At 37.2% G+C, this 26,810-nt stretch overlaps 1 protein-coding gene across 3 annotated transcripts in view; it reads right to left on the bottom strand.

The window, feature by feature from the left end:
- Ptp69D (Protein tyrosine phosphatase 69D) overlaps positions 1 to 26,810 on the bottom strand; it is a 130,757-nt gene that overhangs the window by 82,274 nt on the left and 21,673 nt on the right. For all 3 annotated transcript variants that reach the window (XM_083117139.1, XM_083117138.1, XM_083117140.1), the window contains exons 3-9: positions 20,120 to 20,259; positions 15,587 to 15,722; positions 12,936 to 13,084; positions 12,083 to 12,192; positions 4,105 to 4,288; positions 2,617 to 2,834; positions 2,132 to 2,207 (exon numbers count right to left, since the gene is read on the bottom strand). In XM_083117139.1, the coding sequence (XP_082973265.1) occupies positions 2,132 to 2,207; positions 2,617 to 2,834; positions 4,105 to 4,288; positions 12,083 to 12,192; positions 12,936 to 13,084; positions 15,587 to 15,722; positions 20,120 to 20,259 (1,013 nt within the window). The remainder of the gene's footprint in view (positions 1 to 2,131; positions 2,208 to 2,616; positions 2,835 to 4,104; positions 4,289 to 12,082; positions 12,193 to 12,935; positions 13,085 to 15,586; positions 15,723 to 20,119; positions 20,260 to 26,810) is intronic.

A 26,810-nucleotide genomic window follows, 5' to 3' on the forward strand; every position in this document is an offset into this window, starting at 1 on the left:
AATCTCATTTTTCTATTCTTCATGGGATGAAGATGGAAAAACTTTCAGAAAAACAAAGTTGGGGAATGTAAAATCAGAGTTTCACTGTATGTTTTTATTCTTCCATATTTCTAAAAGTTCAGGACTTGCAAATATGTAAAGTTTTTAATATATAGTAGTGTTAAGTTATCACATCAAAGGGGTAAGGTGATAAAACCACAGTAAGTTAGACACTAACATATATGTCCACTTCTGCTCAATTGTGACTATTTTAACTTTTTTCTGAGAACTTTGATCATGAATGAGGATACTTTTGTCCTTGCCCCTTTGGTGTGACTGATGTTCAAAAGAAACTGCAAAAGTCTGTCATGTTAATGAAATTAAATATCCACACTTGATTTATAATTATTTGCCAAGGAGGGTTAGTTGTACTTCATTGCTATGATGTTCAAGCTTGAACCTTTACTTGACATTTCTCTCTGAATGTGTGATGTGCTGCAATATATTTTGTCTTTCCTTTTCTGCAGTTTTCGAAGTATTGGCCCATCAAAAAAGAAAAGAAAAGAAAAGAAAAGAAAAGAAAAGAAAAGAAAAGAAAAGAAAAGAAAAGAAAAGAAAAGAAAAGAGAGAAAAGAGAAAAGAAAAAAGAAAAAAGAGAAAAGAGAAAAGAGAAAAGAGAAAAGAGAAAAGAGAAAAGAGAAAAGAGAAAAGAGAAAAGAAAAAAGAAAAAAGAAAAAAGAAAAAAGAAAAAAGAGAAAAGAGAAAAGAGAAAAGAGAAAAGAGAAAAGAAAAGAAAAGAAAAGAAAAGAAAAGAAAAGAAGAGGGAGGGAGGGAGGGAGAGAGAGAGAGAGAGAGAGAGAGAGAGAGAGAGAGAGAGAGAGAGAGAGAGAGAGAGAGAGAGAGAGAGAGATATATTAGCCTTATAGATTGATTGATTTGGTTTGTATTTCTGCCACTTTGGCTAATCACGAAGATGAGGATGAGTGATGATATGAGAAAACTGATGAAGGGATACTCACAAACACCCATACCGGGACTCGAATCTGGGACCCCTGATGTCGTAGCATGCCATGTTAACCACTCTGCCATGGAGGCCAGCATGGAGATTACCCTGTATTTTGCACACATACATATAGGTACACACAATTCACTCACCCAATCATTTGCTCACGCAAAGAAAGGAGTTCAAGCTGTGATAAAATAAAGTTGAATATCCAGTGAAATATTTGCACAATATCCACAACAAATTCAGTACTGAGTGCAAAGGATGAGGGTTAAAAGTCTGGTCACAGCAAGTTTTAAGGTGAAGGCAAGAAAAACTAAGGAACAGCAGCAAGAATAAGGTTTTCAGAAGGTGCCAATATTGAGCATATTACAACACACATACACACCAAGTTACATTAGCAAATCAGTTTATGTTCAACTTGAATTACTTGAGATTGCAGTGTAATCTAGATTATCAGATTATGGCAAACTTGAAATGCGGTGTGTGATTTGAGCTTAATTTACACATATGCATAAGCTACAAGCAGCTATACATCAAGATATTATTAATGAACACATTAAGAGGAAAATACAACAATTTAGAAGCAGGGCTATTCTTTACAACACACTATTGTTTAAATGCTAAAATAGATTGACCATAAAACTAATGTCATACTCAGGTAAACTAATATAGATTGATGAAGTGATTATCTAAGTTACTTTAGTAAAAATATTCAACTACGGTGGAACCTCGATTTTAAGTTTTCCAGGGGATCAAGCTGTAAAAACTTAAAATGTGGGAAAATTTAAAATAGAGGAAAATTTTATAATGTTGGGAAACATCAAGATTGAAGGTATAATGAAGGAAAATGTAAAAATCAGGAATGTAAAATCAAGGTTCCACTGTAATCACTATTTTGTATTTTACTATTTAAAGGACGTGAGAAGCCACTAAATGCAAACAACTATTTTGTGTCAATTACACCAGCTGTGTTTACATCTACTAGAATTAACTCTATCTTCACCACGTTCTCCACAACTTAAGACCTCCGAGTAAAACAACCTGGGTACAATGCACATATCCATTAACGCTGGCTTTGTACATACATATATACTACTAGAATATTAAAATTCTAAAATATATTTCAATATATATTAGCATTATTACCTCCATCCATTGTTGTGCCATTAACTTCTATGGACCAGTTTCCACATTCTTTTGTAAATTCACTGCAGGCTGCTACCTACAATAATAATGACAACAATAATTATCTTTTCCACCAATTTTATCAATATAATATTTATACACATAGCATATAATTGAGTGCACAATTCAGTCATATCATTATAATTTTTAGAAATATAAATCCATGCATTAGTATTGTGAAATAAGTTCCTTAAATGTGCCTTGTCTTCTTATCTACAGCAAAGTCATCAGAGGCATGATCACAAACATTAATTATGTAAAAGAAATCATAGAATCATACACTTTATTCATGAAAAGTGCATCATTTGCTTTGGTAAACTGATATTGGGAGTCAATATAAAATTTCATGTCTGTCAATCCTTATTAAAACTAGAAATTTAATTTCGCAAACTTAACACAATAAGAAGACTGCATGCAAGGTCAGCAAAATGAGATTTCATACAAACCCTGAAATGATATGTTGTTGCTGGTAGGAGTTTATCGAACATGTACAAGTTTAATCGACCAGCTTGAAAGTATGCTTCCTTTGTTGTATTAATATGTTGTAAAACCAACTGGTAATAATGTACATGATCTCTAACTTCCGTTCCAGGAAAGGACCATCCTATAGTAACTGCATTTGATGTTACTCCTTTGACTTTTACATCAGGCACAAAAACAGGATCTGAAAGTTTAAAAAAACATGGAAATATAAAATCTGGAATGTCAGCATCAACTAAGTGCTGGACAAAGTAAATTGCCATTTTAGAGACTTATTGAAAACACCTTCAAATGGTAAAAATCAAATGGTAATACACAAAGCAAGGTCATTGTGTATTGGCTTTTGCCTACCCAATGTCACAGTTAGAAGTAATGTCAAAGTTACCAGTAGTTTTAAGTTTTACTATATTGAAATTGAGTAATTTTTATGAATTATAATTCCATTTCATTTTATTCCCCCCTCCCCATGAAGTACTAGAGTTAACAAGAATTGAATTGGTAGTGACGTCAAGTCATTATGGAAGAACACATACTTTATGAAATTACAGCTGTCAATGTTATAGAAAAATAATATTTTGTATATGAGGTTCTAATTTTAGGCTTTTCATTATTCACAATATTAGAACAGTCACTTATTATATGATCTTTCTAGTGCTTCTCATTATGCTTTCTTCCAAATTTATAGTGCTTTTTCCTTGACACCTTGCACAATTTTTAATGTTTAATCTGGACAAAAGAAAAATACGAAGTTCTCGTGTTCCTTACATAATAAGATTTGATTATCTTATCTTATCTATCTAGGTTATTTAGGAAGTAAACACCATGCTTTAGAATTTACTTCTTCTTCCTTAAAAAAGTGCTTGTATTCATACTGCCCTGGTTAAGGACAGATATTATTTTCTGAGCTAATATCAGATTCAAGTACCTCTCCTTCATTACTCACAACCTATGCTACAAGAGATAATTTGGGTACTCTTTTGGATGATGAATACATAAATATCTGCTCATCTGTCGTCTAAAGGAGCTTTCAGACAAGCTGTACATGTTACTTGAATGTCACTCAATGAAATTTTCTCAATGAAGTGCATTGGTTTGCCTTGGTCTGTTGTTCACTCGTGAACTCTTAACAAATTATCCAATATTTGAAAATTCTCAATTTGGCTACCTCTAATTTTAAAATATGCATCCGTGAGACTGTTAGAAATATTATTCTAAATTTACTGAGCTATTACAAATTTGCAAATACAGTGGAACCTAGATTTTAAGTTTTTCAGGGAACCAAGCTGAAAAATCTTAAAATATGGGAAAATGTAAAACAGGGAAATTTTATGACACTTTGCTATGTTGGGACCATCAAGATTGAATGGGAAAATGTAAAATCCGGAAACATAAAATCGGGGTTTTACTGTATCAATTTGCAACTTAATTTTTCAATAAGCATTGATAACTCTTACCTGAATCCAAAGTTCTGATCCACTGATCAAATTCAAAATTTTCTCCTGTTCCAAGTTCATTTTCTCCACTTATTCGCAACTTATAATCAGTACTTGGACTCAGATTGCTTAGTATAAAACTTGTGTTACCACCGCCAATGGGAGTTTTGCCATATTGCCAATTATCACTTCCATTCTTCATATTCTGTAAAAGGTACACAATGAAATGAATGCAGAAAAATAATAGACTAATAGAAATGAAGTACAAGTTTCAACACTCGCACAGTAAAAGTTAAACCCACAACTGACACATTTCAATCAAATTTCTTCTATCAAAATGGAATCACCAAGATCCATTTACAATTCGCAAGATGCAATGTTCAAGAGGCAATGAGGCATCTGAATAAATACAACTTCAAGTTACACATTATCCTTACTAGGCATACTTAGCTTGTAACATAATGCTCAAAAAACTAAACCTAAAATCACATTGTTTTTTACATTCTCCCTTAAAGTTTGTATCTAATTGTTTGAAAAAATGTAAAAATGAATGCTTTGGATTCTCTCATACTTATTCAAAGTTTTATCATAGTTTTGATATGAAAATCTGATGTACCTGATATGTTAAAAAAATGTTCTATACATTGTTTTTAATTCAGTTTGAAATGAGAGGTTAATTTAGTTTTCCAAGTGAATTTATAATGCAAGTGAAGCAGGGTTGGTCCAGGTGGGACCATCCCAGTTTTGCCCATGCAGGTTTTTTCAGAAAAACCCACCTTGAAAAAATCCACCAAAAAAAACACTCGAAATGCAGATTTTTTCAGCAAACGTTCTAAATTATTGCTTTAAATAATTGTGAGGTTCTAGAATTGTCAACAGTTTGAGAAAACTTGTAAAATAAAGGTTTAGCCAAGCTTATAATACCCAAAATAATTAATGTGCTACAAGCCACAGTGGGTTCTTTAGGACATTTTTCTCAAATCACGCTGGAAATAGACTTTTAACAGAAATAATACGAACATTGAACGAACAAAGCTTATAATTTTCAAATGTGGTAGCACTTTAGATATCAGTCACTTCTGTATGTGGGCAAGCCACATAGTTTCACCTGTGACGATCAACTATTGCAATAAATTTTCCTCATGTTTAAAACATTACAAAAGAGAATTGAGTACATTTTATTGAAATGTCGTGAAAGTAGGAAAAAAGTTATCTGTGGTATAATTAAACCAAACACTTTTCAAATGATTCATTTCTCAAAATTTAGTATGTGCGCAAATGTCTCTATTTTCTCTCCAATGCCTTGCACTGAGACAGTGACCTACCTCTCTCTCTAGTTCAGTACATTGATTGAATGTAATGGGTTGCTTGCCCATGTAGGATAAATGTTATTTGTGGATAGGAGCTCTATACCCAAGAAGTTGAGAACACTCATAAACTACCACAATTTATTTTTTTCTTAAAAATAGGAAAGGTGGAGTACTCAAGTAAATACAATGCATACGTATACTTTCATATTTTGACCATTTTTGACATTTTCGAACCTTTTTAGAGAGCTTTGTGCATAAAACCTTCAGGAGCATTGTGACATTACCTGCACTGTAAATTCACAATAAAATTATCTAAACATAATGAACAATTTAGGAGGAGCACGGGTGTGGTGGATGAGCAAAGAAAGACAAGTTATCTATTTAGTGACCATGATAACACGTTTCTGCAGCTAGAAAACTTGACAGACTGCAATGGTATTACATGTGAGTGAAATTGAACAATGTGTTTCAAGATGGTGAATGAGAAACTGATTTTCCTCATGTTACACACATGCTCTTTTTTCCCCCAAAAGTGTTGGCAATGCATTTTCGAAGTATAAGGAATTAAATTCAGTCATTGTAGATAATTTGTCAGTCCGCAATTTTGCAGCAAAACTTTTAAAATTATATTACATAGTTTATGAAAGGAGTGGTGGTAAAATCGCAAACATACATTTTGCCATAAATGTAAAACTTTTGAGTTGCAATTTTTAGAGTTACATGATAACTTAAAGGATTGGTGTCATATTGTATTTGAGAAAAATTTGTCACCATGTTTAAAGATGGTGGACGACAGACTGATTTAACATGCTTTGCGAGAGCTTTAAGTTATGCAAATATTTGAGGTTAGATTTTCATAGATTAAGAAAACCCAAGTCTCAGCTACGTTAGGACATTACTTGAGCTTCAAGTTTTTAATAAAGACTCTGTAATATAGTGTGTGGTTTAGGAAGGGTGGGGGGAAAGTCACCAATATTGAGACCACGATATCTGTAGCAAATATAGTTTTTAAGCTGAAATTCATGTCTCAAATAGATACACCCATGGAATGATTTTATTTTGCATTTGCAATTTGTTGAAAGCATTTCAAGATGGTGGATGAAAAATTGATTTTTCATATACTGAGGTAGCTCCAAATTCTGATGCCACTTTCAAATATCTGACAAACTACATTTTTGGACATTAAAAAAAAAAAGAGACAAACATTTTAGGGAATTTCTGAAGCTATGGCTTGGAAAATATATTCTTTAACAATATAGTGCATATTGTTGTAAAGAATAATCTCTGTTATGTACACAATTTATTTACATACCTTCCCTACTCTGTATATACATCTTTACATTACAATCCATGAACAACTGCTCTTGGTTGCCTTTTGCCTCAAAACAGAGAAATGCACCTAACAGGACTTCACTCTACGAGCACACTATTTATACTAGCACTAACTCACTCTCACAGTGTATCACGCAAGAGTCCCTACGCAGTCCTCCCATTCAGTAATGCACATTTTATCTGAGCTACGAGGACACTATTTAGCATAGTGCTAACCTGCCCCCACAGTTTATCATGCAGAGGTCCCTATACATACTGCATCCATCTGGCTCTGAGTAATTGTAAAAAACAAACTATGTCTATCCATCTGGCCCTGTGTCTGAGCATCTGAGAGCCCATAACAAGTTGGAATATGGTATATTATATACCTTCGACAAACTGGCCCGCCCCAAACCAGCAGGACAAGGCTTATTTTTCAAACAGGAACGCTGTTGAGGGAAAACAACCGTTGGCTTACCCAGCTATCGGGCAAAAAGCAACCTAGGCCAGAGCATTTACAAATATTCAAACTTTTACATATATATTTCCATTTTCCAGCTGTGAGTAAAAACCACAGAGCAATATGTATGTTGGGATCCAAATGGGGGCCACTAATGTCTTGTCCCTGGGAACTGTAAGTTTCATAGCAACCAGATATTTTGGAGGATGGATACGGTATTCCATTTGGATGAAATCAGTCGAGACAATTAAATATGTCAGCCTTATAATTTGGAATGGTTAATACATGGAGGAGATATTTAAACTTGAAACATACACAAAAACAATGGGAAAACACAACTGTGAACAAACTGTATTGAAGCAGATTTAAAAGTGTGTGTACAGCTACCTATGTTGTATAGTAGGTAAAGGTAAAGTTCCCTGTGCATATAGCACTGCGCATTGAAGGTACATTGAGGGGATATGGGGATAGGGCCCAACATATTCTTCATCTTCGCCATTTTGGAGGTGATGTGATCACAACTAAACTCGGGATGCCATTACCCACCAGGACCCATTGATTTGAGGCTGGGTGAGTTCCAGAGCTGCTTTATGCAGGGACAAGACCGGAAAAATTCCAACCTTACATCACCCACCCCAAGATTTGAACCCGGGTCTTCTGCATGGCAGTCAGCCAGACTGTCTCTTTTTCTTTTTACGTTTGTAATAAAAGTAATACCCTTAAGCAGTAGCATCCCCCTTTTTCTCTCTATTTTCTCACACATCAATTTTATCTGTATTATCACTGGAACAAACATCCACGTCCGAACCAGGATTCGAACCCGGGACTCCTGGCATTGCAGTATGTTGTGTTAACCACTTTGCCGCGGAGGTTGACTAAACCACCACAGCTATCAAGTATTAGTATAGTATTGCAATGCGCAACCCTGGGAACTGATCATAGATATATTAACTGTTATGCCATCCAGCAAGAGTAGAATCAAACTGTGGTCAAATTTTTCACAATACAGTATTTTAGATAATTTAATCATTTGTCCCACATTGTAGCTGTGCAGTCATGCTTTGGGCTCTGGCTATGGGACGCGTGCAGGTTTGAGTCTCCTTGCGGAAATGTAACAACTTTCTCCTGAGATTTCAGCCTGTGTATGAGACTGGTGAACACTCACCATCATTATTAAATTGGGGAGCTACGAATGAGTAGTGTAACCTGGTCATGAAAACCTACAATGACGACTAGGAGTTCGTCGTGCTGACAACACAGCCTGTAATTGGTTGGATGATCTCCCACCTCAGAGTAGGATCAGGTGGGAGTGTGGCATGCAGTCATAGGTAGGCCTGGGCCCTCAATGGTCTGTTGCAAAATGGGTTATGTATGTCTTTAGCTTAATCATTTGAAGGTGGGAAACCTTGATTGTCAATTCTTAACTATGTTAACAGAAAATATTAAATAGTTTTGATTCAGTGAACTAAAACAATACAAATTGAATGTATTTCATTTTTAAAATATATATACATATATATAAACATAACCTGAAAAAATAGAAATAAAACCCTGTTTTGCCCAGGTTTTATCTGAAAAAAAAAACAGGCAAAATGCCAACCCTGAAGTGAAGATATTGAATCATTATGACAACAAAATAACAACACACTTTGTGGACTTTGAAAGAATTATAAAACCACTGACGTAGGCCTCCTATTTCTATCAAGGTGTGTGTGGTCAAATTATGTTTTAGTTTAAGATAGATAGAAATATGTTTCCACAGACATATATACTGTATATGTGCACATTACAAAATATCAGCTCCAAATATCTGCCAAGAAATCCTTCCCCATAAAAAAAAAATTTGTGGCTGTACTTATGCTCACATGGAACAATTTTAAAAATCTGAATAGGTGACTAACAAATGGCAGTATCATGACGTAACACAGGTGAAATGTAAAAATAATGGATATACCTTTTGTTTCATACCTAGTTCTACAGCCAGAAATACCATTTTGCTAACATCGACTAGCATCTTCAGTTCACTAGTGAAAACTGCTACCAGCATTCACTGGAGGGCCTTCCCAATGGCACAGTGCACCATCGCCTTGCAGTTTGATACCCAGTGGAGGCATATAGTGATTTGGACCACTTTCAAACTGTAGGTCCAGTCCTGATTAGCCTTTCTGTGCATAAAGTGGACGTTAAGTCAAACTCAAGCACTCACTGCATGTCAGGACTTTTAAACTTTTCACAATCAAGATAACACCTAAAATGTTGCATATTGCCAGAAAGTAGTTCAAGCTAACAAAACAATGTGATCAATGCAATTTTTGTACACAGTGAATTATGAAATAGTATGAATTTGTTTTTTTACATAAATTTTAATGTTTCTCGTGAAATTTGCCACCTTTTAGGCATTACGTAGCAAAAAATACTGCAAAAATAAGAAATTTGCAGCTACATCTCCAAATCTTTTCTAATTTTTGTTCTACAGTTATGTTTGACATATCCTTTCACATTACAATAGTTTTATTATGTTATTTTGAGTCTCTTTTCAGAGTACATGAAGTTGTCAAAGTATTTGAACAAACTTTATTTTACTGTATGAAAGTTTATTTCTACTTTCTATTTTTAAAATAAGACTTTCACAATATACTTTTTACAATGAAAAGCACTTGTTAATCTATTTTATTAATTTAATTAACCAGGCCCTTTGCAGTTATATATTGATTAATTTTGGAAAACTGTTACAAGTACCACAGTGAATACAAAAGGTAAAGAATATGTATGGAAAAACCAGTATACAGTAAAATATCCTACAGCACAGATGGAAGGTGTTGGTGGTACTAGGCTTTCTAATTGTAGAAGTATATACAAAAATATATATACTTGAGTTGGTTTGATTGATTGATTGAGTTGGTGTTTTAAGTTCACTTTATGCACTGTAAGGCTAATCAGGACTGGACCTACAGTTTAAGGTGGGATCCGAACCACTATGTGCCTCCACCGGGTATCGAACCTGGGACCCCTAGATTACAAAGTGACGACGCTACCACTGTGCCATCGGGGAGGCCTCTATATAATTGAGGTGGAAATTTAATAGTGGCAACTATTTATTCTCAAATGATACAAAGGAGATACCTCTGTGAAACTTTTACAGCCCTTCGATGTAGTCACCAACATTGTGTACAACCCATTGCCAGTGATGTGGAAGTCTTAGTATATCCTTAGCAGCACCTGTTCTGTTGATGGTTCGAATGAAGCGGTCTATTACTTGAAGAATCCCTGGAACAGTTCGAAAGTAAATGGTTCCATGTTAAGGATCAAATCAAAACCACAGCGGCTGGTAGAGCACTCTCGTCACAGCGCATGCGCCTAGTGTTGGAAGGAAGAGTCCATTTGTTGGCAGGTAGCTTAGGTATGAAACTAACATGTGGTATAAGTGACAAGCTCCAGTTTCATTTCATGGCATATATACAGCAGTGTTGCCACTATTAAATTTCCAACCCACGTATATATATCCATTCTTTCCAGAATTAAATTTAATTCATGTTGTGGGACTGTAAACACAGTAAGATACTAATAGACACATGAAATGTGCTTATTTATTGGTGTACCGGTTTATTTTATTCAATTAATTTATGACCCCTGTCACCATCCACATTGGAACTTGTAGTAGTCTCGTCTGCACTGTTATAGCAGCCATCAGTGTAACAGTGCAGACCGGATGCCTGTGAAGCAGACAAGTTCCAATGAGGAAGTACAGTGGTCCCCAAAAATTAATTGAATAAAATAAACAGGTACGTGGATACATAAGCACGTTTCATGTGTATATTTGATTTGATTTGGTGTTTTAAGTCCACTTTATGCACAGTAAGGCTAATCGGGACTGGACCTACAGTTTCAAGTGGAATCCAAACCACTATGTGCCTAAACCGGGTATCAAACCCATGACCCCTTGATTACATGGCAATGATGCTACCACTGTGCCATCGGGGAGGCCCTCATGTGTATGAATTAAATTTAAGTACTTTTAATTTAAGTATTTACTCATGTATAATGCACACTTTTTTCCAAAATTTTTGCCCCCAAAAACTGTGGTGTGTAATATGCACGGAATAATTTGGGCAGCAAACCTGAAACTGTACAAGATCATTAAATGATTTTGTGACACTTACATTGATTTTTCATGTTTACGGAACCCTATCATGTCATGATAGAGTGTCATGATAACCCTATCATGTTATCATTGTCAAGCTTAAATTCTACAGCTTCTGAATATGACAACAGTATTCCATTCAAGATGGTGACGCTAAGTGGTTGAAATAAGTTCATCACAAAATGAAGGAATGTTCTGATTTATATGGTACTTTGGATGAAAGAAAAGATCAGGAAAAAGAAAATAATAATTGAAATGCATTACTGGCCAAATAATATGGTATTATATGGAGTGTGTAAATGCCTTAATGGAAGAAATCTTGTGCTGCTAATGGCTAGTTTGAGGGTCCTGAATGTGCCTTGTATAAATGCTACGTTAGTCAAGGTAAAAGTATATAATTTGAAGGGTTTTTTTAGTAAAAGTAAAGGAGGAATGAGCAAAATTATGTATAAAAGTTTAAAAGGCCATTTCCCACGATTTTACACTTTGCTTGTTTACACAAGAGGATATTCTCCTCTCGGTCCACATAGCAACAGGTGACTCATTGAATAGATATGATGTCATTCACTCTTGATCGGTATAGCAACAGCTTTACAACCTACAACTAAGAAGGCCATTTCTTGAACCTGAATTATACTGTGCATTATATGAGATATAATTGTTTGTCACTTTTACCCATCAAAAACCAGGCTGCACATTATACACATGTAAATACAGTAATTTTCCCATATTTCTTTTTCACATGCATGCACAAAAATATTGATTAATGCTTCATACCTGCAAAAAGTATCTTTTTACAGGGGAATTTCCATCATTTACTGTCCAATTCAAGAATATCTTTTCAGCTCCAACTGCTTTAACAAATTCTACATTAACTTGTGGTTTATCTGAAAAGGAAAATAACTGTATTAGTTGGTGTTTTCTCATCAAATCAGAATAAAAAGAGCTGTTTATTCAATAATTGCAATGTCCAATAAGGCGTGCTTCTAAGTCATACTTCATGATTTCACTTAACAATTTTATCACATTCTAAAGTAAGCAAAGTCAAATGAACAGCTACTGAATTTTGCAATAAATACACTGATAATTTAATTTCATTTAATGCTACATACCTGATAAGCTTAATATCTGCCAAGATGAAAATTGTATGCAATTAAATAAACAAGCAAGAATCTCTGATGTATCTAGGTTCTTCTTAAAGGTTCACATAATCACTTTTTATGGATGCAAAATAATATAGTTATTTCAAGTGGTTTTAAAAGAAAGTTATATCCCAGCCCTCCTTGTAGAAATATTTCAATCTCATACCACACCAAACTCAAACACCTTCTTGGTCAAGCGTTGTATTTCATCTTCTGATGTCAGGCTAAATGTAGTGTATTTATGCTAAGATAAAGTACAAGCCTAACCTAACCACAAAAACATTCTGCACTTGCATCGGAAAATTAAATACAGCACTTGACCAAGAATGTTTTTTAGTTTGGTGCAATGAGTCATACCTTATGACAAACACCCATGTGTTACTAACTGAGCAGAGGAAATTTTGAAACCCTTGAGGGAATTCACTTAACAGTAACATTTATTCAGTCTAATTTTCTCTTATTTACACATGAAATCATACATTATTTACCTAAAACAAACAATGCTACTGAGCCATTTATTTCACCCTGAGGTCCTTTTGCTTTGCAGATGAAAGTTCCATTGTCTCTCCTGCCAACATTACTGATATTCAAAGAAACATCTACACTGGTTTCGGTAGAATTCACAACATTGAAGTCTCTGAAAAATGAATGGATTGAAATGTAGGAAATAACTTAAAAGAAATGTCACCACTTTTTAACACACTTTCAAGCTGGTATTTATTCATGTGGCCTAAATCCATACATAAACATATTAGTCCCCTCTAAGGTAAAAAAGTCTGCTGTGTATGGTATTGGAAACTATTAGTTCAAATTTACTCACAGATACTGGCTGATAGCAAGTACTATGTACAGTCAAATTATACTGTATACTGTATGAAATGTGCAATTTTATTTAATTATGCATAAATACCTATTTTAATATTCTAATTTTCCCTTGCATGATATTTCAAAAAGTTTCAAGTAAAACTCTGGTAGCTTGATGTGCTTTTATAGCAATTGAAAACTTATATTTTAATAAACATTCTGAATACAACTTTTGATACAATGTTTAAACATAAATATCCGTGCTGGTATCAGTTCAGCACTAGTAATACTCAGACAATTTGTGGTTAATAAATTATCAAAATTTAGGCAAAAAAAAAAAAGACCACATTTCAGGTTCACAAGTGATACCAAGGTATTAAAATGAATAATTAAATCTCAATTTGACTAATAAACTACACTTATTTCACAATAGCAGATTCTATTAACTTTGTGAAATGTAAGGAAGTAAAACTAAAATTCTCTAGCTTCACAGTGTTTAGCAGTACAAAAATGTACGTGGGTTGGAAATTTAATAGTGGCAACTATTTATTCACAAATTATACAAAAGAGATACCTCTGTGAAACTTTTACAGCCCTTCGATGTAGTCACCAACATTGTGTACAACCGTTGCAAGCAATGTGGAAGTCGTAGTATTTCTGTAGCAGTGCCTGTTCTGTTGATGGTTTGAATGGAGCTGTCTATTGCTTGAAGAATCTCTGGAACAGGTGGAGGCACATGGTGGTTCGGATCTAACTTTAAACTGTAGGTCCAGTCCCGAATAGCCTTATTGTTCATAAAGTGGACTTAAAATACCAAATCAATAATCAATCTCTGGAACAGTTCAGAAGCTTCATCAAAGTCACAGGGGCTGGTAGAGCATTTGCCAGCCCCATCGAGATAACAAATCAGCCACAGGTTGCGCTACATGCACCCAAGCATTGTCCTGCAAAATGATGGGAGGATTCATCAGAAAATGCAGGTCACAGGTTATGGTTCAAAAATGAACAGTAATACTGTGCATTGATGGTACGTCCTGGAGGTACGGCGAGGACCACCAGAACTTTCACATCAGTGGGTTTCTGATTACACACCTTTAGTCTGCCAACTCCAACAATACTCTATTCCTCTCATCCCTGCGCATGCACCTATGTTGTAAGGAAAAGTCCATTTACTGGGAGGTAGCTTAGGTATCAAACTAACATGTGGTATAAGTGAGAAGCACCGGTTCAGTTTAATGGTGTATATACAGCAGTGTTGCCACTATTAAATTTCCAACCCATGTATGAAGATAACCTACACCTACAATGTATGTTTTATAGAAAACTTCAAATACCTCTTTTACACTAAAGTAAAATGTTGGGTAATTCTCAGGAAGTGCACTGGCAGGAAGAAATTTCCTGTACAATTTAACAAAAAAATAAATCAAAATGTTTCACTAAGTAGCTAAAGTCCAGTTTAGGCATGGTTCTTAGTTACTTGAGCTTTTGCCACATCATGTGGCTTCTGCAGGAGTTAGGCAAGAATAGTCTGTTTAAAACAAGTAAAGGGTAAGTTATGTTAAAAGTGATTAAAAATAAAAACCGAAAGACAATGCAGAGTGCATTGTCACTTAGTTCCCGCTACATCTCAGGCTGGCGACTGTTGCCAGCTTACATTTTACATGATGAAAAGATTCTCTCAGGCTATCGACCAGGTGAGTTATGGGAAAGATTCCAAACTTTGAAGAGCCAATATCACTCTCATCTTCAAGGTAGAAGAGCAGCGCTGAGTGTCAACCCGGTGTACATTTGTCTGGAGATGGAGGTTTCCCATGGAGATAGCAGACCAATTGAGAGCCATGTCTGCTGCATCCTCGATGCTGGTTGACTATCGCTAGTCGAACCGGGCCCAGTTCAAACACCATGTCACAATTCAGATTCCGTTTTTACCCATGAATGGTAGCTGAAATCTATTCTGTGGCTCTCATTGATGGAATATTAGTCTAGTCCAAACTTCTCCAGGTGGAAATTCTTGATGTAGCTTTGGTGTTCAATTGTTCTGCAAGTTTGTTCACTGATGTGTCCGGATTTCCTAATGTGTCCGCGTTTTCTGCTGTGCTGGTCTTCTTGAACAGTACTCGGTTTAATGCTGTTATCAATTAATCTGGACAATTCAGATTCTGTAAAGTGTTGCAAGTACGTAAACTCTAAATTTCAAATTTATGAGTTTATTTTGCATTTTGAACTTGTTTGTGACAAAATGCAGAATGAAAATACACTTCACAACCTTTAAAAATCTCACATTTCAAGTTTCCATGTAAAATGAACTATCCAAGTCCCTAGTAATAATACTTACAAAAATTCTTCCTTGCTGTTCTTCTTTTCCCATTTGTATTCTAAAAATTTTGGATATCCACGAATTTTACATAATAAACTTGCTTTTTCTCCTGCTTTTACCCTCACTTCTTCTGTTTCTTCTACTTCCCCTCTCACTGCAAAGAAAAATGTCAATGAGTGTACACTGCTGTAAAGAGAGACAAAATAATGTTATTTTTATGAGCCTATGTTGTGTTTGTGGAATTATACATTTGATTTTGTATTTGTATGCCCTACAGACCAGACCACTAATTCTTAATATATAGAAAATTATCTTTTGCCTATGTTTGTATCAGGCCATATCTCTGAAGCCTAGACTAAATACAGGAAATAATAGACTAGCAAATGTGACTGACATTTCACTCTGAAATAAAGACTGTGGGGAAAAACAATAGTTTATGGGTGCCTTTACTTTAAGCTATCACCAGGCTTATTCTTTTAGATTCTTCCCCGACCAGCGCCTGGAGACAACCCATCACATATTTGCTGCGGCTTCTAGCACGAGTGCTGGACTGAAAAGTCTTAATTTCACCCCGGAGATAAAACCTTACAGTGATGCCAATTCACTAACCAGCATGGGATTTTTCTCAGGAAATGGAAATTTTGAGACGAAACTAGAATTACAGGAATGGGAAAAGAGAAATTTTCCTCTGGGCCAAGAACAACACTCACTCATTGAACACATGAAGAAGCAAGAGGCCGCTGGCTGATCTTTTCAACCAACAAAGGCCTGGCCAATTCGCGACTGGTAAATCATGTTGAATTACGTCCCTTACTGCATGAATTTTACTTAGTGTATTGACTGAGTGAATTATATATGTTTTGAATGACATGTGCTGTGTCGTGTAGCGAACGAAAATGAGTGACATAATAAACAAACTATTGATGAAACAATTTACTTGGCTTTTGTGTGAGGATAAGTTTCAAAAGATGAAGATATGCAGGCCTCTGGCATCCCAAAGAAGAGAAGAATGGATTTGATTTAGTTTTGTTATTTAGCATCACTTTTCTGCCACTTCAGCTAATTGTCATGATGAGTAATAATACGATGAAATTGATGAAGGGACATTCACAAAGAATAACCATGCTCAGGGCTGGATTTGAACCTGGGACCCCTGGCACCGTAGTATGCTGTACTAATAACCATTTTACCAAAGAGGTCAGTAAGAGCAGAATGGAGTTCCTGTTCAAATGAAATATTCAAGTTAAGAAGTTCTCGCATGTGGGCCTACATAAATATTTCACAACCATGAAATACTTTAAATCCTTTCCTTACGGTTTCTATATTAATGAACCTGTGACATTTTTATAATTATTTGTAAATTTCTATGGATTTTTAATCACTATCACATCACTCACTTCAAAATCCAAGAAATTGAAAGAAAAAGAGCCTCTGATTCAGGACCGTAGCTAGAATTCATCTGCTGGGGGGCTTTGTAAACCATTTTACAGTATTAAATGAAGGTAAATTAGTGTGTGTGTGTTAATAGAAAACATAAAATTTAGAAATATCATACAAATACTACAATTTATTTTATGCCTGCTAAAACATCTTGTAAAGTGTCAATTGACTGCTACTGACAACATCCCTTACTACACACTCCATACTGCTTGTGATGATACAAATATTTATATAATACAAGAAAAATGCACAAATATTCAATCATAGTAATCTGTACATTATACTCCCAGCCAAAGCAATAAACCTCCCCTTTGTTTGCAAAACTTAGGAGCCATTGACCTTTGACGCAGATCTGAGAGAAATGTGAAGAAGAAGTCAGTAGTCACAGATTTCTGTCTAAATGGGAGGCCGCAACAGGGGCAGCAAAGGTACAGATAAAGAAGCTCCCACATGAAAGCACTTTCTAAAGTCTAGAGAATCTTCTAAATACTTGCAGCTACTTAGACTTTGGCTCATAAACAAGATGAACGAAAATGTAATAGCTGCTGTTCATGTTCTGGGAAGTTATACTTCACCAAGCTGTGAGGAAAATAATATCTGCTGTCTACATTTTCACTTATCCCTGCAAACAAAGTATACAACATAGTTTCACCTAATGTCAAGGGGGCTGATTGCAGTGCCAAGGTGTGGGGGGGGGGGGGGTCGAGCTATGGGCCTGCTCCCATTATGATATGACTAGAAAGACCAGGTTTTGAACCCAGCATACACTACTGGTTTGTATCGGCACCTGGTTGCCACATAAAAGACCCAGGTTCGATTCCCAGGGTACGTGATCTAACATCGGAATGTTTCCAGCCTTCTCCCTGTATAAAGTGGATCTGAGGTTCACCCAGCCTCTAATTGGTACTTGGTGAGAGGGTAAAGTTGGCCAGAGTATGGTGCTGATCACATCACCTCCAAAAATGGCAGATATCAAGAATGTGTGAGGCTGTACCCCCAAACCAATCAAAGTGTGGTTTCGAGGCACGATGCAATGTGCACCTTACCCATGTTTGTATTTGTGTTATTTAACGTGACTTTTCCGGATTAAAAAATAGATTTTATTTTTCTTTCACATTTTTTTTTTAAGTTTTCTGTGTTCTTTGTGTGTTCCTGCTCTTTGACAGGAACATGGAATTAAAAAATGTTTGTGTGAATTAGAAGTATTATTACACATATCTAAATAACTGACTGACTGATTGTTTATTTTAATTCGGTCCTCTGCCACTTTTGGATAATTGTGAAGATGAGTGATAAGATAATTTTCATGAAAAGAAACTCACAAAAACACTACCAGGTCAGGATTAGAACCTAGGACAACTGGAATTATAGTATGCTGCCACTCTGCCACGGATATCGGCATTTCTGAACAATTAAGTAATAATAAAATAACCAGTGGCTCAACAACCCTTGAAGGGCCTAGGCAGATCTCCCAACAGCCAGTTTCCCTCCCACAATCCTACCTAGAGTTGTGAGATCTTCAACCAGTAATGGGGTGTTGTGGGGTTAGAACGTTGAACCCCCAGCCCTTATAGGAGATTTCAGAGACCGGATTATGCTACTCACTCGAAGCGCCCCAATTTCCTCTCAATGGTGGGTGGCCGCCGGTTCTATGCACAGGCTGAAAACCCACAGAACCCAGGCAGACTCAAACCCATGCCGTCCCACAGTCTGAGCTCAAAGCACAGTGCCTTAGACCGCATGGCCACGGAGGAGAACAATAATTAAATATTCTACGATTAATCAAGAATGTTTGTCATGGGAGGACATTAAATATTTATTTTCATGGTTCAATGGTTACAAGCAGTGCTCTTTCTCTGGGAAGTAAAGGTTCCAGTACTCTTCAATTCGGTTCATAATTTTTACTCTGTTCATATTCCACACAAGCAAGAGGTGCGATGAGGGAGGCCAGTAATTATTTTGATAATGGTCGCTGCTGCTCGCATCTTGTTAAATATAAAGGATTGGGTAAATGAAATGAGCTTAAATAAGTTTGAGGTATGTTATAAAATGGTTAAACAATTATAGATAATTTTTTAACCTGAACACTTTACAATGCATTTTACTGTGCAAGTTCCTACACAGATACGTTTTAAGAAATAAACATGAGTAAAACACTTGTAAATGTGGTAAGAATAATGAACATAGAAAAAGAAAAAAGAGCATTACTAGGGATGGCCAAATTCGGATAAAATTTTATCCCCATTTCAAATATTTGGATTATTATGAATTGTCTGGATATCCAGTGTGTGCATTATCTGGACAGTTTTATTGTTTGTCAATTTTATTGGCTATCCACATATTCTTTTAGTTGTTATGTGTGTATCTTCTACAAATCCTTCATCAAATCTGTACTATCCAGATATCTGAATTATCCTAATATTTTGATTATCCAAATTAACCAGATATTTGGAAATCCAAATTTCCGGATATTTTGATATCAGTTAGCTGGAGTTTGTGGCCATCCCTAACTATGTAACACAATCGCATTGTTCAAATTTTAAATCCCATTTGGTTATTTTACACCACTTTTCTACCTCTCTAGGTTAATTGAAAGGATGAATGATGCAACAAACATACCCAAAATACAAATAAGATGTTATGCTAACTACTCCATCCATTAACAGCAATCCTTTCCCAAAACAATAATTTTCTCATTGTAAAGGTAAAGGTAAAGTGTTCCCCTGTGCTTAGCACCACGCCATGAAGGCGTATAGGGGGTGTGGGGGTAACGCCCCACACTTTCTTGATCCGGTCGTGAGTAGGGGTGATGTGATCAGCACCACGCCCCTGACCGCCTTTACCCCCCAGGGTTTCCCCCAGGTACCCATGTTATTCGACGCTGGGTGGGCGCCGGGGCCGCTTCCAACCGTTAGAAAAGTTCCCGGATTTGAACCGGCCGGGGATCGAACCCGGGACCTTGAGCATGGTAGTCAGACGCGTTACCGACTGATCCACCGCGGCCACTGGTGAAAAAAATTTTCTCATTGTGACAAACATAACAACAACAAAGCTGTAAATTACATGTCTAAAGTCTAAGAAAAATGTAGCAAAGGCACTTGTAGTACTTACCAAAAAATTCCAAGTCTTCAACTTTAAACAAATCATCTACATGACACGAATAATTTCCTGCATCTCCTAATTTAAAGCAGTTTATTTGTAAAATTGTAGAAAGAATATCATCACCTGTCCTTTCAGCCTTTGTCTCATACCTACAAAAACATGAAAATATGATTACAGAAATGTTAGAATCACTGTAAAAATGGACATGAATACTACAATTAAATGGAAGTGAGAATCCTTTAAGTGGTATTGCATGCATTTCAGCTCAACCAAAATAAAAACAACCTTGACAAACTAAAGTGGACAGTCATTTGTTTCCTCCTGAGGCTTCCCCTTCACTTGCGCCAGAGTGACCCCATGTTTCCATATGTGGGTTGTTAATAAAGACCGGACTTTTGCAGTACAAACATTTGTACCGCAATTACAACATTACACATGCTTGTCCCCTTTAATTCGTTCGGCGTGGAGAACGTGTATATAAGTTTTCCCCTTTTGCGCTCAAATCACGGATAACATATATCTACGTTCTTAGTTTTTGAGTGATTTTGAAAATACTTGCTTGTTTCTATGTGGTTAGGCGATTGTTTCACTGCAAAGGCTGGATATTTTAGTACATAACTTGACCGGTATGTGCAGCACAAGTGTGGTGTCTTTGTTTTCCTTACATGTGACGCCTGTTCTGTGATTTTTGTTGAGTTTGCACGATGGCCGACAATGCTGTCCCAGGTTGTTCTCGGCGGATACTCTCCCCTGATGATATTCAGCAATGTCTGGATGAGATTGTGATGTGAAGTTCCTGTGTGCCTCATAGGATGCTTTGAAGAGTATCACACGAAAGTGAGCTTCAGTTGATTTCACGTTATCAAGAATCCAAAAACTATAATGTAGCATATGTTTGGATGCCATAGTAAACTGAACTTCCCATTTTTCATACCACATATTTGTTTTATGAGGAGCTGATTTTTACATTTCTTACTCATATTGTAATTGTTTCTGGTTTGAAACACTGATGAAATTATAAAATTATACCACATAAATATATAAAAAATTACCTTATTTGGATGAATATTTTTTAAAAATAAAATAAATTATAATGAAAATTTTTATTATTAGAGATGGCAACACTGATGCTGGAAGAAAATTTCATACTCCTTTGTAAATTATTTTGTAAACTTTAGTATTTTGTATTCAAACACAAAATTGAGGGTCTGAAGATATGTTTGTATGCCAATGTCAACTTTATTTCTTGCATGCTTCATGTCATCTTTCTTTTGCCAGATGAATGGTAAATTTACTATTTCTCGTGATGTTGGAACCAGAGGCCTGCACAAGACCTGGAGCAGACCCGTTCGCGAGACATCGCTCCTGAAATAACATGCAACCTGCGCAACATCCTCGCTTGAGCAGCTTGTATGCTAACCTGCCCAGATCGTTCCTGGCAGGCATTGTAGACCCGCCGGGTACCCGCAGTCTTACGATACCTAGTAGGTCTCAGTTCGTTCTTTCCATCAACTGCAGACCCCTCCCTCTGCATGACGTAGTTGCTTCGAGTAGAAACTGCACCGGGCCCACACCGTTCTGCAGTGTTGCCAACTGCAATAGATTTTCACTACTTAAAAAAGGGAACTCAAAGCTTCGTAAGCCACATCACCAATGAAATGAGATTTACGAATGTTGCTACCCCCCCCCCCCCACACACACATTGAAATAGGTTTTCCGTGGCACAGGATCCATAAGTATATGTCGTAAATAACCAATATACGTATATATAGTGATATAGGGCAGGACTGAAACATGTCACGTTCGACGCTGAGGTCGCGAGTCAAACAACACACTGTTCTACTGCGAACACCAGAGCCGTAGCCAGCCAGGGGCATTGCCGTTACCCTCGTTTGGGGGGGGGGGGGGGCAAGTACTTGGATAAACGTAACAACAACAACAATCACAATAATAGTAATAAAATAGCATGAAAGGCATTATTATCCTCATAAATCACGCAAAAAGGGGGTAGAAGTCGGTTCTCACGCATTTGTGTTAAAACAGAGGATTAGAAATATTTTTTCAACACGTCAATTTCACATTAGCTAATAATAGAAAACAAGCACACAAACTATTTTTGAAAGAAAGAAAGTGCATGATAAATGCATTCCGAATGTACATACATATGGCATGTAAAATTTCCATCTACAATATTTTCTTTTCACATGGAGCGACGTATTACATAATTAATTCATCCAACTCGTAACAAACCAACATTAATAGCAAATAATATCACGGGCCGCCATAGCATTCTCTGTTTTAAAACTTTTCTCACTTAGATCGTTCGGCGCTCAGGGCCGACTCCCGCTACCCCTTTGCTTGAACTTGATGAGACTTGTACTTTAATGTTTGACCCCCACCCTGACCCCTCCGCTAGACAATTTCCGTCCAAGGTTGTGAGCATTGCACCCTGCCCCCTCTGGTTGCGCCACTGCGTGCCTGGTTAAGGCACCATGCAATGAAAAACAATTAGTTTTCAGTGAGGAGATTTTTGTTTGCTCGATCATTCATTTAGATAAATGAAACTGTAATATTGCGTGCATTTCCTGGCAATAAGATAAAAACTGCTTACGCTGAACTGAAATCGCTAAGTATATAAATTATCCTTGGAGAAGAAGCTCCTCCTAGGACTTCGTAGGATTTAGTAGCTGCGTGAGTAGGCAACACTGGCTGCAGCCGTCCACGTGGTGATGAAACACCTGGAGCGACACGCTGCCGGAGGGCTGTTTCCTTCCAGCAGGTTTTGCAGGCGCCCGGGTCTTGTTCAATGCCCAGGTACCTTGTAAGCGCAGAGCGCCTTGAAGACCAAGAACCCGGGTAAAGACGCAAGTCGACTCGTTGCTGTGGGCAGGCGAGCAGGTAAACCTGTTATCGCATGCAAGCGGGCAGTGGGTAGGTAAAAGGCAAACTATGCTGGCCTCTAGTTGGAACCACTTTACGTGTCAGATGTCAATGTAATTGTACTTAATAATAAATATTAATTAATAATAATAAATAAAAATGTTACCTCACTGTAACATGGCAGCGGAGAAGAATGAACCCTGGGAGTCTCATGCTCTGAATATCCATAATCCACTGTATACTTGGGAAAGTAAAGAGATATGCAAGAACACAAAAAAAAATTGAGATTTGGAAATATATTTTGGGATTGCAACACTGACGTTTGAAGAAATATACATACATTTCTGTACGATAACTTCTATCGTTTAGTGTTTTGAATCAGTGTGCAAAATTTCATGTCTATATAGCAAATAGTAACAGAGCAATTAATTTTCACAAATGGGTCATGTTTGGCTGTGAACTTTCCAATTATATCCATACATGCCGAAAGGGTTAAAGTATTCGCCCCCAGAATGCCTCCTGGGATGATTTTTTTGGGATACATCTCATCTGTGTTGTTGCATTCTGCTGAAATTCATCTACACTTTCAAAACTATGTCCTTTCAAGGTTTCCTTCAACTGCGGAAATAGAAAAAAGTCCGCTGGGGTCAAGTCTGGAGAGTAAGGTAGGTGGGGGGCATTATGGCAGTCAGAAACTGGCCAACAAGCAGTGATGTGTGACTTGGCAAGATGTTTTGATTTGATTTAGTTTATTTCACTTCGCATTTTGTGCCTCTTGGCTAATTTGCGAAGATGGGGATGAGTGATGAAATTGATGAATGGACATTCATAAACAACCAAGCCCGACCGGCTTGGCATCGCAGCGCGATGTGCTAACCACTCGGCCACAGGGTCGGGCACTTGGCAAGATGTCATGGTGCAACACCCAACTCTTGTTTTTCCATAGCTCAGGTCTTTTTCTGCACGTAGCATCCCTCAAATGCTTTAAATTGTACTGTGCACCTTTATTTTGTTATTATTAGTAGATTATGCTATTGATTTTTCGTATTTTCTTTCCTCGTTGGCAAGCCCATCATTTCTTTTTCTCTTCGTTTTTCTTAGTCGACCGTTTCTTGTTTTTTTCTTTGCCGACCCAGGAGACAGAGAGGCCGTACGGCTACCCCAACTCCTACATTCCAGCGACACCCCAGAATCCAGCATAACCAAACCCCCATATAATTAACTAAACTTTACATTGTCATAATTTTGTTCAAATAATTAATAATCGGATCCTCTATCCATTGCATAGGCGTGATGAGTTTTTATACTTGGAATAATAGAGTGCAATAGCTTCAACATAGATTTTATACAGGAACAGTTAGGGGTAAATAAGGACACGAGTTGGCAGTTGTGTGTGTGGTGAAAAGAGGGGTCTCCAAGAAGTGACTTTTTTTCTTCTTTTTGTGCAAAATGTTAAATGGAACCATGAAAGACGGGTGACCATTGGTCCAAGGGACGACAGAGGAGCCAAAGGGCGATAAAACTGACGAACTGATTGGCTACCTCTTCCCCTTCTTTAAGAAAATTGTGTTGGAAGAGAAAAACGTGCGTTTTCCAAGAGAGTGTGTTTTTAGATCTGACGAGAGAAGGATTGTGAAATTGTGTTAAGTGAGGGAAGGAGAAGAACTTTCATTGTCCTTTGTGTCTTGTGGTGTAGTGGATGAAACACAAGTACAGTGGATGAGAGGAATCATCTTCCATTGAGTGTGCTACGCCGAGGGGAGATAGCTGATCCAGACAAGTAAGTGAAGCCCGACTGCAGTAGTGGCAGTGGCACTTCTTACTATCGCCCCGCGTCTCCTAGACCCTCACGGACAGAGGAAATGAAACTAAGGGTGTGGACCTCCTATTGATCTAGTTGAATCTGGAACGTGCACGAACTGGACTAAACTCAAAATTTCAAATAGCTATTTCATTTTTTTTATTTTTTTTTGGCCAATGGGGTTTTATTTTATGTAAACAAATGGGTGGGAGAGTTGTACCTTTTTTTTTCTTTTCATTTCATTATATAGAATAGAGTATCGTATGAATTGACAGCTATTTATTTTCATTATTTTTTCTAAGAATAGTAATAGTAATGGCAGCTACCCTTTCCCAGTGCCTGGTTGGAGTGGCAGCGGAGAAGAATGAACCCTGGGAGTCTCATGCTCTGAATATTCTTAACCCTGCGCTACCGCTCTGCCCAGCACAGATGGCGACCACCTATGGGGCATATTAATCAGTTAAGATTAATTGAAAGAATCCAAGATGTACGTATGCTTAAATATTTTAAATGCCACTGTTGTGTAAAGTAAAGTTTTGTAAGGGAAAAGGGAAATACTTTTGGAAGCTGTCTGAAGTTGAAACTATGGCCGACCCGATCGCCGATGCAAAGGATCGAGGGTGCTCTTGTTTGCTTAAAAATTTAGGAGGCAACACTGTAAGGGAGAGCAGCTTTGCTTTATGACCAGCCCACCCCCTCCTCTTTCTCTAAACCCTCCGCTCAGGGCCTCTCTTTTCCCTGGTTCCGTGGGTAAATTCACGCGCCCGGTCATTTTTTTTTCTTCTTTCTTTTTTTTTTTTCGTCATCGAATCCTTCTTGTTGTTTACATTCGTATGTTGCATGGTAGTTGAAAAGAAAAGGGGATGATATGGCTTGTCAACGGTAGAACAGATGGTATTTTGATTATTTTTTTTTTGTATTTGTGTTGCATGATATTTTAATAAGAATTAGAACTATTGTGGTATTTCAATAGATAAAGTGTCAAAATGAATAAAAGTTTGAGAGAGAGAACAAGAAGACCGGCATATTACTACTCTCCAGAGGCCGAGAAACGCACAACAAAGCAGCAGCGTAAGGAGAGCGAGTCCATTCAGTCGGCTGGAACAGAGGGAAATGTGGGTTCCATTGAAGTTTCATCCATTCTCGACCACAGCACTTTTGAGGGGCAAGTAGTTCAGAACCCGGAAAACATGAGCAGACAAGAGGAACAATGTTGCAATTGCACTTGCAGCAATAGTTCGGCGAGCAACATTAGTATTCTTAATGAAATTCGAAATATGTTCGCAGAATTTCGGAAGGAGATGTGCGACCGGTTGGATGACAGAGAACAGAAAGTCAAAGAGCTGACGGAAGAACAAAATGAGATCCGAGCCGAAACTAGCAGTCTTCGAAGGGATGTGGAAGAGTTAAAAGGAGGTCAACATGATATGGAGAAAGCTCTCGAAGAGATAAAGAGTGACCAAGCGGACGTTCGTGCCACGTTTGAACGGAGTTCTGCATCAGAAAAAAGACGTGTTGACAGTGAGTTTCGTCGGATAAGAGAAGAGTTGGTCCGAGATCTTCGCGAGGAAAGCCAGATTCAAGGCACTGAGTTTCGGGAAGAAATTACTGATTTGCGAAACCAAATGTCAGCATTTCAGCAAGAAGCTGTTTCGATCCGAAGTGACCGTCAAGAACAGGCACGCGCAGATACTGCAAACATCGGAGAGTACAGTGCAGGGGCGAACGGGGGCAGTGCAAGTTCGCACATGAATGTAGAGCAGGGTCAATCTCAGTTGGTTGCGGGAAGGCAACAGTTTCACATATTCCAGCCACGTGAACTACAACTTCCGGTCTTCTCAGGGGGCGACAGTGAACTGAAAGCTCATCAGTATCTGAATGATTTAAAAACATACTTTGCCCTGTCGCAAATACCGCAGAAACAGCAACTCCAGGTCGCAAGTCTGTCACTAAAGGGAGCTGCGGGTTCCTGGTTCAATGCCGTTAACAGCACAGTGCCGGACTTCACGACGTTTGTGG

Source organism: Lepisma saccharinum, chromosome 2 (assembly GCF_977018435.1).
Source record: "Lepisma saccharinum chromosome 2, izLepSacc3.1, whole genome shotgun sequence".
NCBI classification, from domain to species: domain Eukaryota; kingdom Metazoa; phylum Arthropoda; class Insecta; order Zygentoma; family Lepismatidae; genus Lepisma; species Lepisma saccharinum.